The sequence below is a fragment of the Pelobates fuscus genome, chromosome 2, assembly GCF_036172605.1.
Source record: "Pelobates fuscus isolate aPelFus1 chromosome 2, aPelFus1.pri, whole genome shotgun sequence".
NCBI lineage: Eukaryota > Metazoa > Chordata > Amphibia > Anura > Pelobatidae > Pelobates > Pelobates fuscus.
The window spans coordinates 256,079,147-256,093,668 of record NC_086318.1 but is presented as its reverse complement, the minus strand read 5'-3'; the positions used below and the strand labels follow the sequence as shown (position 1 = coordinate 256,093,668).

Genomic DNA, 14,522 nt, shown 5'->3' with positions numbered 1-14,522 from the left:
ATAAGACTAGGGTGGGAAATGCAGCAGCTACTGGTAAATTTCTAAATAAAATTAGATCCTAAAAAAATATATATTAATTGAATATTTATTTACAGTGTGTGTATAATGAATGCAGTGTGTGCGTATGTGTGTGTGTATGAGTGCAGCGTGTGTGTGCATGAATGCAGTGTGTGTGTGTGCATGAATGCAGTGTGTGTGTGCATGAATGCAGTGTGTGTGTGCATGAATGCAGTGTGTGTGCATGAATGCAGTGTGTGAATGCAGTGTGTGCAGGGCCGGTGCAAGGATATTTGCCGCCGTAGGCAAAACATTTTTTGCCGCCCCCTCCCCCCCCCATATGTCCTGACTTCCCCTCCTCCTCCCTCAGTGGTCCTTACCTCCCCACCCCCGTGTTCCTTCACTCCCCCCCCCAGTGGTCCTGACTCACCCCTCCCCTAGTGGTCCTTACCCTCCCCTCCCCTAGTGGTCCTTACTTCCCCCTCCCCTCCCATAGTGGTCCTTATCCCACCCCCTCCCTCTCATAGTGGTCCTTATCCCACCCCCTCCCTCTCATAGTGGTCCTTATCCCCCTTCTCCCTCCCATAGTGTTCCTTATCCCCCCCCATCCCTCCCATAGTGGTCCATATACCCACCCCCTCCCTCCCATAGTGGTCCTTATCCCACCCCCTCCCATAGTGGTCCTTATACCCCCCCTCCCTCCCATAGTGGTCCTTATACCCCCCTCCCTCCAATAGTGGTCCTAATCCCCCCCCCCCTCCCTCCCATAGTGGTCCTAATCCCCCCCCCCCTCCCTCCCATAGTGGTCCTTATCCCCCCCCTCCCTCCCATAGCGGTCCTTATACCCCCCTCCCTCCCATAGTGGTCCTTATCCCCCCCCTCCCTCCCATAGCGGTCCTTATACCCCCCTCCCTCCCATAGTGGTCCTTATACCCCCCTCCCTCCCATAGTGGTCCTTATACCCCCCCCCCCCCCCCCTCCCATAGTGGTCCTTATACCCCTTTTTTTTTATTATTATTAATTTTTTTTTTATATATTTTTTTTTTCGTCCCCCCTCCCTGCTTGATATATGGCAGGGAGGGGGGCTCTCCTTCCCTGGTGGTCCAGTGGCAGTTCAGTGGGGGGGGAGAGGGGTGCTGGCAGAGCTGTACTTACCTTTCCTGCAGCTCCTGTCAGCTCTCTCCTCCTCCGCGCGGTCTGTGCAGCTCACTCTGTCAGCTCACAGTGTAAGTCTCGCGAGAGCCGCGGCTCTCGCGAGATTTACACTGGGAGCTGACCGAGGTGCTGAACGGACGGCGCAGAGGAGGAGAGAGCTGACAGGAGCTGCAGGAAAGGTAAGTACAGCTCTGCCAGCACCCCTCTCCCCCCAGTCTGTATTATGGCAATGCAAATTGCCATAATACAGACTCTGACTCGAGTATAAGCCGAGTTGGGGTTTTTCAGCCCAAAAAATGGGCTGAAAAACTCGGCTTATACTCGAGTATATACGGTAATAACAGAATTTTACCATAATAGTTTTTAAAGGAACACTGTGCTAGAAGTGACCATTCTGTTAAAAGCATCACACATACCAGTGCGGTCCAAATGGAAACACTCTATGCTCTTACTTGCTTTGACATCTCATCCTTTGCACATCCACACTCAAACTGGGGCTCTTTGGGACAGATGGAAGGTATGCCTTCCAGAGAATATGTGAAAAGGAGAAGAATTACTTGACCTCCCCTCCACAACAGTAACTGGGGGTTCTAATTCTTGTATTCACAGTCATGCACACACAAGCTGCCATTTTTTTTTTAATTCAAACAAATAATACAATAATAATGGTGTATTTGTCTGTGTAAGGCAAATATTTGCATACATTTTATAAGCTTTAAAGCTAGTTTGGAAAGGAGTGAGCTGTATTGTGCATAGTACATTAGCCATACAGCACCCATATATACCTCCCAAATGTCCTGCCAGAACATTCAAAATTCAAACTCCTTTCATACCATTCTGGGTTTGTTCTCTCTGAACACCAGGAAAGATTCTCAATTCAGGGCAGAGTGAACACATTAAAAGACTGCACTGAGGGGCAGTGTTCATAGGGTCTTCAAACTTGCTCTGATCATGTGTTGCTAGTTAGAGAATCTGTCAAGTGAGAGCTATTTTTTGAAACCCTGACTATTGTTACCAGCACTGTCCACGCACCCACATACTATGTAAACACATACAAAATTCCATTTGCTTTTCTTACAAGACGAACATACAGAAAAAATAAATAAAAATGGCAAAGTGCTGTTTTTTTTTTTGGGCCAATAATATTGGAGACAGATGTGCTGCTGCTTGTATGCACATATCACAAGAATAGACTGGAGAAATGTTGACATTAATATGTGGAAAAACAAGGACACAATTGCCTTACGTGATTTTAAATTGGCATCCCTGTAGGTGCCGTTAAGGATGGCCAGTTCCATCAGCTGCATTTTTTTTAAGCTGTCTTCTCCTTCTGCCTGCAGGTGGAAAATAAAAAAAATAAAAAAACGGTTAGGTTATTAACATTTTAAGTGCATAAATCACTAGTACTTTAAATGCTGAAAATGCTAAGGATCCGATTTGGTGCCATTTAAATTGGAATAAAAATTCAACTGTACTTTGTGCTAGCAGAAGTAAAAAGGATGAAAAGTTATGTTGTACATTATACAAATTGACCTCCCTAACAACTGTGCAGCAGTAAAGGCTGTATCTAAGGATGCTATGAATGGATGACAATCCCAAATGACCTAGTTTCAACCAACTACTCCTATAGTACAGTGCATGCTGTGTTTTGTATAATGCGGTTTATGTTATTTTGGTGCATGCACAACCACTTCATCTAGTCCAAAGTACCATGCTGCCTGTAAAAGATGTCTGCAGAGTTATGTTGAGGAAAGTACATATGCCAATGTATATACTTGCTGGTGTTATAAGTCATTAACAGGGACATGAAAATTCTAAAATATCTTTGCACACACAGTGCAAGACCTTCACCCACTGGGAAACATGACAAACTGTATAAAGTCCACAGGGAAAGGAGGCAGGATGGAGAAATATTCACATTGGAGAATTAATCATCATATACTTTTATCATTTGATTGATATGTATTGAATGGCTAAGGGACACTCTAGGCTTGAGTTGGCCCCTTTAACACAAAAAAGAAATTAAAGTATACTTAGCCGCAAAGTTTGAGCAAGTGTGGAACAGAAACTTAAATGTACAATGTGACAAAATGGGAATGTATAGGAGCAGCATGAGATGCTTGTGTAAGATCTCAAGAATATGCTACATTTCAACTACATTGTCTTATTGCATATGACTGCAGTGACTTCAAAGCATGGATTTCCAGTGTAACTGCTTGTGCAAATACCATGGTATTTGCAAATGCCTTCAGCAGTTCAGCTCCTGTTAGAAATTCAAAGAGAAGCTAAATACTGCAGGTTTTACCTGAAGAATTTCATTTTTCAAAACCTTGACAATTACTAGCCTGCTTTTTGATCAAGGAATGCTGCCTTATGTAAAGATTTAAAATGCACAAACTGTCCTTTTACTTTACATATGATAAATGTAAAATAATTTTACGCCACTGTTTAGCCTGTATGTATATGTATGTGTATGCTGTTGTGGCATTTGACGATGTAATTTTCACCTCTGTGTGTTACTTCATTCACAAGTTTCCTCACTCATCCTCTATTCTTTATTTAGCATAACTACAGTAAGATCGCAATATTAAATCACATCATTCCAGTAGTGAGGATGACTCCATATCCTCACAAAACGAAAAAAAAAAAAAAAAAATACATGTCAAAGGCAGTCTGCCTTTTTTCCCCATAAAGCATAAATAGGCACAACCTTTTCTAACGATACAAGCAGGCTGCATAAGTTTATCACAGGGTGCATGAAGGAAAACGTTTTCTATGAATGTAAGAACTACTTTTTTTACTTTTCCTTAACATACATGAATCCAATATTTGCAAATAATAAAAATATGTAATTTTTAAAATTAAAGTCCCCCCCCCCCCCTATTGTAAGTTCCACAACCACTAATTTAAAATCTGCCAGGATGCTAAATAACTTACGGTATGTCATTGAGTGTATTTATCCACTGCCCATTTATCAACAACAAAAACATATAAAAAAAAAAAAAAAAACAGTTTACGTAATATTACCATAAATGCATAAAATCATACAGAAACAAAAACACAATGCAAATTAAAATGTAACTTCACTTTACCCGTCAGCTCTGCTCTGTTCGCTTTGCCTAGTGCTAGGAGGTCGATGCATCATACCAACAAGGTTCCAAAGTGAGGTTAATACCACATACCAACAGAGTTGTGGTGGGGGGAAAGTGTGGATGAAAACCCCTTCCACCCGAAGTAAGTGACTTCAGGTGGAAGCGATTTTCATCCACACTATGTTCCCCACCACAACTCGGTTGGTATGTACTTTACAAGTAACGCCAAGCCTCCATTGCAAGCCAGTAACCAACCTCATGCTGATTAACAAAACAGCTGTCCATAAGTGGTTCACTGGCTTTGCTCCTCTTCCTGAGTTGTGTTTCAAAGCTGTTGTATACAGCAGACACATACTCCAAGGAATCCATGTATAAAGTGTATTATGAGGCAAAAATGTGGTTCTTTGTTGAGCTCATTTGCATACGCCTACACAGAATCCCTTGCCGTAGTGAGAGCACAGTTAAAGTGAAATTTCTGTGGGAAAAGCAAGTCTTATGGCTTGACTAGTGCGTTTATTTGTGTTTAGCAATGTATATATATATATATATATATATATATATATATATATATATATATACACATATATACACATATATACACATATATATATATATATATATATATATATATATATATCTCAAAGTTCCATTAGCAAATAAGATAATTAAGCTATACAATATTGCAGCAGTTCTCAATGTACTTTTAATTAAATTACAGAGGTAAATGTATTACCAGCAAATATGTCAACTGAATAAAAGTTAATTGATGTTACTAGATTATTTACACAGCGCCAACATATTCCACAGCGTTTTAGGATATTACATTGGGAATATAAAACGTGCTGACATACAAAGCAGTGATGACAGAGAAAAGGTGTAGAGGACCCTGCTCAAACAAGCTCATAAAAAAGCATTTATCTACACAGAAGCAGCAAAAATAGAAAAACGGGTTTAATTTCTAGAAACTGCTGTGATTTCCCTTCAGGGAATCTGAAATGGTAAGCAGATGGCTTACTTGGAGTACACTATTAGTCTCCTAAATGCTGAGAACTGTTCAATAGCAATAAATCATAATTTACGTTAATACATGGCCTAAACAAGTCATTCAGTTGTGGTTTTTCTCTGCAGTAGTTTTAACATTTTGTTTATTTATTGTAATTATTTTATTTATTTATTTAAAGTGCTGTCCTCAAGTGACACACATGCTTCTTTCTCACTACAAAAAGTGAGAGCTTTGAACTTTGTACATTGTAACACATCGGTGTATGCAAAGGCAGCTCACAGTCTGCAAAAATTATACAGTGAAACATTATATTGCCGAAATGACCTATCTGAACGTCTACGGAAAGGTGTGGAAAATTAAATAAACAGGACTCTAAAGTTGTACTTGCCACTAGCTATTGGCGAGTGACAATACAGCCCTGGCGAATGGACATTGACCCATGGAGGGGAATGTTATGGCTTGCAGTGGTGAGTAATTTTTAAAGCCTAGTTAGTAGCATAGGAGTACAAATTTTAAACTGTGAAATAGATAACTGATTATCTTTTAGTGTGTGCTTATTCATGTTTAGAAATTAACCAGAATTTATATAAATAAAAATATGCTTGCCTCTGCAGCATTTTTGTCCCGCAGCATCAATGTCCCATAATTCTCTGGAAGCAATCATGCGCACTCTAGCATCTGCAAAGAAATGCTGCACTACTGTCTAGTTTCAGACGTGTGCATAAAGCCCGGTGTGTGTTTAATTATATCACGTGGTGTCCCGTGACTGTGATCGAATACAAACACAAGTATTTAGATTCCCAACAGTTTACTACAGACTATGTGGTAATTGCATTTTATTCAAAGTGCTTTTATGTTTAGGGAGCAATATGGTTTTATCCTAGGAACTAAAACGGCTTTGAAAAGATTTAAGCCCATGTACTAAAAGACAACTCCGTGGTGCTTTCTTTACATCTGAGAAATATTTGCACTTCTGTACCTAGGAGACAAGGATTAAAATCCCTTAATAAGTGCTAGTTTTTAATATATTGGGATTTGTCTTTACTCTCCATTTGCCTATTAGATGCTAAAGCCAGTAAAGAAGCCAGTAAGAAAACACAGTGAAAGCGTTTGAGATTTGGGCATTTAAAACAGACATAAAATACTGCAGATAATTACCATTTGTTTCCTACATATTGTGCTCTTAAGTCAAAACACCTTAGGTAGTATTCCCTAAACCACTTCTACAAAATACAAATAATATACATACATAAGGCGGAGCATAACACAAAATACTGGTTGATATTTCCTTTCTAAATTGTAAAAGAAATGTAGTTTACATTGCATAGTGTGCATTGCAGTTTTCATGCCAGAAGATGGCACTATTTGTTACACGACACGATTGTCAATGGATTTGGTGCTTGATTTGTGAGGTTTAACCCCTTAAGTACCAAACTTCTGGAATAAAAGGGAATCATGACATGTCACACGTCATGTGCGCCTTAAGAGGTTAAAAGCCACAGTTGTGTGTTATAATCTCTACTTTCTCACTTGAGAAGTACTTGGAGACAAATATTTAGAAATGAATTAGATGCAGCCATATAAACCTTCATTACTGCCCCCCCCCCCCCCCCCCACTCCACAGCAAACAGCTACTGATATTGTCAGCTGCAAAGTGAGGTTCTGCTTTTTTGCTGACCTGTCCCCGCAACAACTGTCAACTGATCAAATAAGGCACGTACAGGCAATCTATCTTTGCTCCAGGCATTGTTGTATGCACTCGCTGTTGAAGCAAAAAGAGGTTGCACAAGGGATGCACAGTCAGTCAAACTCCAGCGAGGCAAAATACTACCTGTACAGTTCTACAATAAAGCTCAGTCATTTGTACTAAGAGAAAGCTGCTTTAAGTAAACATCAATAAGGTCACTTAAAGCCGGATTTGCATTGCTTAGTTTAAGCCCAAGCGATTGACTCAAGCTTTTTATCCTCTTAAATTCTTCAACATTTCTCTTGTATTCTGAACATACAATAGAAAACACAAATTAATAAAACCAGTGTCTAAGTGTCAATGTCTATGTCTAGAAATTGGAGATTAATATTGATTGTTGGAAAATAATTAAAATGAATACAGAGTACAAAGCATATTAAAGTTTCATGTAATAACGGACGTGGTATGCCCAACAACTGAAGAAACATCTACTCCCATCCACAGTGACTCACTTCAAGTGAGAGAGCGACAATAAATCTGGTCAGCTGCACATATCCCGTTATGGACAGTAATTCTTAAATTAGAGTAAAATTAAAAAGCACCATCAGTACAACTTAAAACATAACAGCTGTGATTAAGACTGCAGTATGAGCTTTGTGATTATATAATAGTAGAGGTTGTGGTTTTATTACAAAGCTAACTTACGGTAAGCAGGGTAAAAGCAAAAGGATTCCCACTGAGTAGTGTTTAACAACTAGGTCTTGGTTGCAAACATATACTTATAGTAATGTTTTGATTTATGAAATAGAACAATTCAAACTCTCTTAAAGTAACCGTAGTGGTCATGGTGCTAAAAGTATCCTGGCACCCTCCCTCCCCATGGTAAGTAGTAAAACTGGTGTCCACCAGGTCTCTCTGCTTTCTAGTGTAGAGATAAAATGGTTACTTGAATTTAACTCTCTGAAGCTACTCTATCAAAAGTAGCATTTGGTAACTATATTTATTTTTACTAAAAAGCAAAACGGATTAAATATTGAAAAAAAATAAAATCAAAATGTATAAAATATACCATTATTAAAGCCCACATTGCAAGTTTTACATTTGTGAGCTTGTCTTTAACATGACTAACTATACCAGCAATCCTGTTAAAGTTAAGTCAACATATTTGTATAATTTGGGACTACTGCGGCGAGTTTATAACAAACATCTATTGCATATCATACAAAATCACTCCTGGTGCCCCCACTGGACATCTGTCTCCAGCATGTTGTGACTGCTGACAAAGTTCCAATATACTCGGAATTGATATTACCAAGTCAATCCTACAGACTGTAAGCATGTTTTGAGCAGAGTCCTCTTCAACCTATCGTTCCTGTAAGTTTTCTTGTAATTGTCCTATTTATAGTTAAATCCCCTCTCTCATAATACTGTAAAGCGCTACAGAATCTGTTGGCGCTATATAAATGGCAGTAATAATAATAATAATAACAACAGGTCTTCTTCTAGGCTGAATAATTACACTGCTGGAGGAGTTACACCTCTGGCAGCAGAGGGGATAAAGGGACACTATAGGCACCCAGACCACTTCAGCTCATTAAAGTGGTCTGTGTGCAATGTAAAATATTGCAGTTCCAGAGAAATTGCAATATTTATATTGCAGCACTAAGTCTGTCTCCAGTGGCAGTCTACTAGGCAGGCATTGGAGGAGCTTCGTGCACCGTAACGGACCTTTGGTCCGGTAACGGACACTGGACATCCTCACGCTCTGCATGAGGACATCTAGCGTCACATTTTTTTCCCCCTATAGGAAAGCATTGATTCAATCCCCTACCCTATAATGTTTTCTAGAATATATTACACCATGTATAGTGTTTTTTTCACAGATTAAATTTTCCTTCTAGTTCATCTCTACTAAGAGGTTGTATTGTATATATAACTTACACTGTTTAGTATTTTGGAAGCCACACACCTTTTTTTTTTTTTTTTTTTAAAGACGGTCCGTAGAGGGAACACTGTATTTAGGAGGTTGCGTTTTCTGCACTGTTTTTTTTTGTGGTATAATTTTTCTTAGAGAGTTACACACACACACACACATAGTTAGTTACAAGCAGTTACACACAGTCACAGGCAGACAGTCATACACAGTTACAGCCACACACACACAGTTACAGGCAGACCGTTACACACACACACACAGTTACAGAGACATTCACACACACACACACAGTTACAGAGACATTCACACACACACACACACAGTTACAGAGACATTCACACACACACAGTTACAGAGACATTCACACACACACAGCTACAGAGACACTCACACACACACAGTTACAGAGACATTCACACACACAGTTACAGAGACATACACACACACACAGTTACAGAGACATACACACACACACAGTTACAGAGACATTCACACACACACACAGTTACAGAGACATTCACACACACACACAGTTACAGAGACATTCACACACACACACAGTTACAGAGACATTCACACACACACAGTTACAGAGACATTCACACACACAGTTACAGAGACATTCACACACACAGTTACAGAGACATTCACACACACAGTTACAGAGACATTCACACACACAGTTACAGAGACATTCACACACACACACACACACACAGTTACAGAGACATTCACACACACGTACACACAGTTACAGAAAGACAGACACACACACCGTTACAGACAGTCACAGACAGACATTCACACACACAGTTACAGAAAGACATTTACACACACAGACACACACTCTTACTTACAGACAGTGTGGGCTGGAGGAGTGGATTCCCTGAAGTCCTTCCCTGGCTGAAACCTGTTGGGTGAAGGAGCAGGGATTTCTTCTTGCTGCAGCAGTAACAGCAGCCTGTAAGGGCAGTGTTAAGCCCCGCCCCTAATTGGCAGTAGCTCCGCCCCCTTCTTCCTCCCGTGCGGCCAGCTTGCTGGTCTCCGTGTGAGCTGTGCAACACCCCCCGGCTGCCATGGGGCACAGCTCACATGTCCCCCATTAGTCCTAAGACCAGGGTCATGGCACGCCCCTACCAGGTGGCACCCGGGGAGGACCACCCCCTTCGCCCCCCCCCCCCCAGTCCGCCACTGCATCATAGTGTACAAGCAGAGTGTCCAAATGTCAGCAGATTTGAGGAATAACAATCCTGCACTTTGCCTCTCTCTCAGAGAGTGAATACAATAAGGGTAAGCAAGTAATATCAAGTGAAATGGTCATACAGATGTGTAAATAAATTTAAAACCTATAAATCATGTTAGTTACTAGCTTGAGCACCGCAAAAAAAAATATATAAAGAGAAATGAGCTCATACTTTGTAACAAAAAAAAAAACAACAAAACAGTTGCTGCACAGTAACCGGACCAGGTTTAGAAAAGCCTCAAGAGAAATATTTGACTGACTCTGTTCTTATCAACCTCCACCAGTCAGGCCCCATGGCCCCAAGGGATCTGCAGGCGTACACAAATCTATTTGCCTTCCTGGACCCTTGACGGACATGAACGGTAACAGCTTCAAGTTCCCCAGCCCAGCCCTGTGTAACTCCTTTCTGGCAACACATGCCATGGAATGCTTTTATCTAGCTGACAAAGAGAAGCCTACCATTGCAATTAAGTCTTCAGTACAAATCTACCATGCACTGGTCAAAGATCCTTTGCATATGAAGGTTTCCATTCACAGGGGGAAAAAGCCCTCTCATTCATAATTTATGAACAAATAACTCCATACACAGTGTAGCACAGATTCCTAGACATACATGTGTTTGTGTACTGATTGAGTTAGAAGAATACAGTTTCTGAAAAAGGTGACTAATTTGCACTGATCTATCTCGCAAGAAAGAAGTCTCTCAAAAAAAATTAAAATGATGAAAGCAGTAATCATGGGTCATAGTAAACACTATATGTTCTGTTTTCTCTTTTGTCACAATTTAGCTTAATTTTAATTTGTCACAATTTAGTTTCATTTTAATTACCTAACCACAGCACTGCAGATATTAGTCTATACATATCAATGAAAAACAATCATAATAAAGGAGTAAATGTTCCTTTTTTATTTAGCTGGTTTGTTTTTTAACATTGCAAGAAAAGGCACACATGAAACGTTTTCCTAAATTGGCTTCACTGCAGCAATAGATCATGAATAGACTTAGCAAACTTTGATTTAATACTAAACTAAATAAAATCTGGTAATCGGTAGGGCTTGGAGCTAAAAAGTCTCTTTGATTTTAAAACACTTCATGCTGTGTTCGACTCTCGATGGCATTCTGAATAGGGAAACAGAATGTAGTCTGCAAAAGACTACTCTTCCTGAGGCTTACTATAGACAGGGATTCACAAGCTTACCAAACATCTATAGAATGATGTATAAGAGTTCCAACAAGTTACAAAAGGCACAATACTAGACATAACTTGTTTTCTACAGTCGCACCATGAAACCCATCAGGAATGCACATTCTGAAACGTGTTGAAGACACAGCAAGGCTGAAAACAAGCTATTACTTGGTAGCAGCAGCCTAAGGGAAAAGAAGCCCCTGTTCTTTGCATATAAAAGTACTTGGTTTACTGGAAGCTAGGTTATTCACATAAACGCCGTTCAAAACGGATAACTACGTACTATCCCGCTCTGTGACATTAAAGCGATAAACATCTAATCAATCTCACTTTGGTAGCAAAGAGAGAACATCCATGACTGCAACATGTAAATGTGAAGAAAAGTCATTTTTAACCCCTTAAGGACCAAACTTCTGGAATAAAAGGGAATCATGACATGTCACACATGCCATGTGTCCTTAAGGGGTTAAAGGGGCAGTAATTATTCAGAATAGCCAGTGATGTTGAACACTAAATAAATTCAAGGAAAATATAGACAAGGTTATTGTGAATCCCATATGTCTATTAAATTCTGTTGCCACAACCCATATTTTGTGGTTATGCACATAAAGGAAGAGGGGATATCAGTTCAGCTTACATTGGTCAACAATGCCACCCACGACGATTGAATATTTTGCAATATACCCCTTTATATTTCACAAACAGCACATTATAAATGTAATTATTGTATTAGATTTACCAAATGGACAAATATTGTGTTTAAATAGTAGAAAAATTTCCAGTCGACAGCCATTTTAAAGTCCCTAAATCTAGAACAGGGATATAAAGTGAAAGAAATTGCTCAGTACGGCTCAGTTATTTCTCAATTTCTTTTCCGAAGCAGTCTTTCCCTGCTTTTCATTTGCTAGGTGGACAGGCAAAGATAAATTAGCATCATTATTTCTCAGGAGCAACATTGCCTGCTTATCTTCAGCAAAGTACAGACTCCAGTTCAAATGATATGCAAAGATGACTTTTTTCACTTGACAAATTGGTGGGTCATAATGTTAAAGATACACTAGGGAAACTTCTTGCTATTATCTTTTTACATTGCCCATCACCTTATCTGACATGATCCCATTTAATCAGGATACTCTCCTAGTAGCATTTTTTTTTTTTTTTGCTTGCTTGCTTACTTTCAGGTATTTACTTTCGTTTTGACAAACCATAGATCAGAAGCAGCCAGGTGGAAGTAGGGAAAAAAAAAAAAAACGAAATAAGAAGGAAGCTACACCATTATGAAATTGTTGCTCTTCTACTGGGCCACAAGGAGCTGCTGCCTCGCTCACTCACATACAGAGAAAGCAAGACTGTAATAATCAAGTTTTAGTTACTTTAACCATAGTTCCCACAAGAAGGTATAAACCGTACCCCAATTAGTGTGCCTACCATCTAGTGGAATTTTTTTTTTTTAATGCAGTCCTAGGAGACGCATTAAATCTTGATGGCTTATGGCTAGAGAGATGTGTGAACTGCCTCCACATGCATCTCCAATCAAAATTTAATAAACACACAATCAAATGAAATGCAGAAACTACATTAATGAGCCTGCAGGGTTATAGCACACACACCAGAACAACTTCATTAAGCTGTACTATTCCTGGTGACTACAGTGTCCCTTTAACCCTTGCAAATTTCTCTCTGCATTAAAACGGGAAAGCTACAATTGGAGAAATCAAAAGTTAGGAATGAACAATAACCAGTGATCAGGGATACCAGGTCCAGCTCTTCTTAGAGTCTGCTGAAACAAGCCTTTATACTTGGAAGACTGGGAAACAAATGAAAGTTCTCTATAAGAGACAAATATGCCAATCACCTGACCTAGTTATAAACTTCAGCCACTGTGTTGCCTGGGAGAAAATCTTTTCCATTTACTGTGTGTTTTTAGCCACCTTTGCACCAGCCAATGGCTAGTCTTCGATAACACTGGCAGCACTGTAATGTGGAGCTCAGAGATACTTTTCTAGGACTAGGAACAAAGAGCTTTTCATTCAACTGCATTTTCATGTGACCAGCTACTTCCATCTACTTTTTTTCCAAGACTGCAGCTCAGAATGGAGGCTCAGTGCACTACAAACTCAAATGTAAAGACCTTCGAAAGTACTTTTTTTCTCCCCCCAATTATTTCTGAACTGCTAGCCACCTGCTTCAAACAATATACTTGCCTGTGAAAAAACAATATGCCACACAGCCTTACATTTTGCTGGATACAACGGATAGCAAATATACTAAATCTTTAAAGAATACATTGATTGCATAGTTAGGATTTAATTCTGAATATTAAATGCAAGCTGTGTAGCGACATGAAAAAATGAGGCAAACCAATTTAAAAATTAAAACACAGCTACAACAATATAAGATGCAATATATGTTGCCAGCTGCAACAGGAGGAGCTATATCCAAATCTTTCCTGTGAAAGATGGAACTTTCCTAACAAATAGTGCAAGCACAATGCGATTTACACTGCTTAGAAGAAGAAATACTATGTACACAGCACTGTACACAAAGATGCTCAAGGAGCCTATCAATCCATTATTTATGGTAATGTTCAAATTTGATATACAGTATGGGGAAGATTACTAGCTTTTTATTGTATTACAGGGTTTTTGAGGCAGTCTTTTGGTAGACGGATGACAAAAAAAGTTCAAGGAAGTTATACCTTGTATCTGACTGCTGTCTCCATTGCCCTGTCAGTATGCAGTCCAAGTTTACTAGTCATTACATGTATAATATGATGTGTGCGTATTCTGCAATAAGTACTTTCTAAAAATAATTAAACATATCAAAAAAAGAAAACAGATTTAAAGATGCAGACTGAATCAACTTACTGAACATTAAGTGACAGCAACCTATACTGCCACCATACATTATTACAGAGGTCACTCACCATCTACAGAAAGCGCAACAAGGTCAGCTTGGAAATTGCAAATGCATGAGTCACCATTTCCTAAATTAAGTCAGTTCAAGGAAATAACACGTGTGTTTTAGATTGTTTTTTTATGTTGTTATTATTTCTCTCAAATGTGGGTAGAAGAGCATACACCTGTAAGAAGCTCATTTGAATAAAATGTTCCTTCAGGTCAAAAATAAACCAAAACAAATCTAGGCGATGACATGTACGTTCAACTGTGTTATAACAAGAAGGCACCCACAGCTGTTAATATTCGATACTCCAGGTATTAT

At 39.3% G+C, this 14,522-nt stretch overlaps 1 protein-coding gene across 6 annotated transcripts in view; it reads right to left on the bottom strand.

The window, feature by feature from the left end:
* The window catches only part of QKI (QKI, KH domain containing RNA binding), a 158,806-nt gene that overhangs the window by 17,061 nt on the left and 127,223 nt on the right, over positions 1 to 14,522 (bottom strand). For all 6 annotated transcript variants that reach the window (XR_010086615.1, XM_063443343.1, XM_063443344.1 and 3 more), the window contains exon 6: positions 2,399 to 2,486. Coding sequence is in view for 5 of the 6 variants with exons in the window: in XM_063443343.1 (XP_063299413.1) it covers positions 2,399 to 2,486 (88 nt within the window). In the remaining variant the exon portion in view is untranslated. The remainder of the gene's footprint in view (positions 1 to 2,398; positions 2,487 to 14,522) is intronic.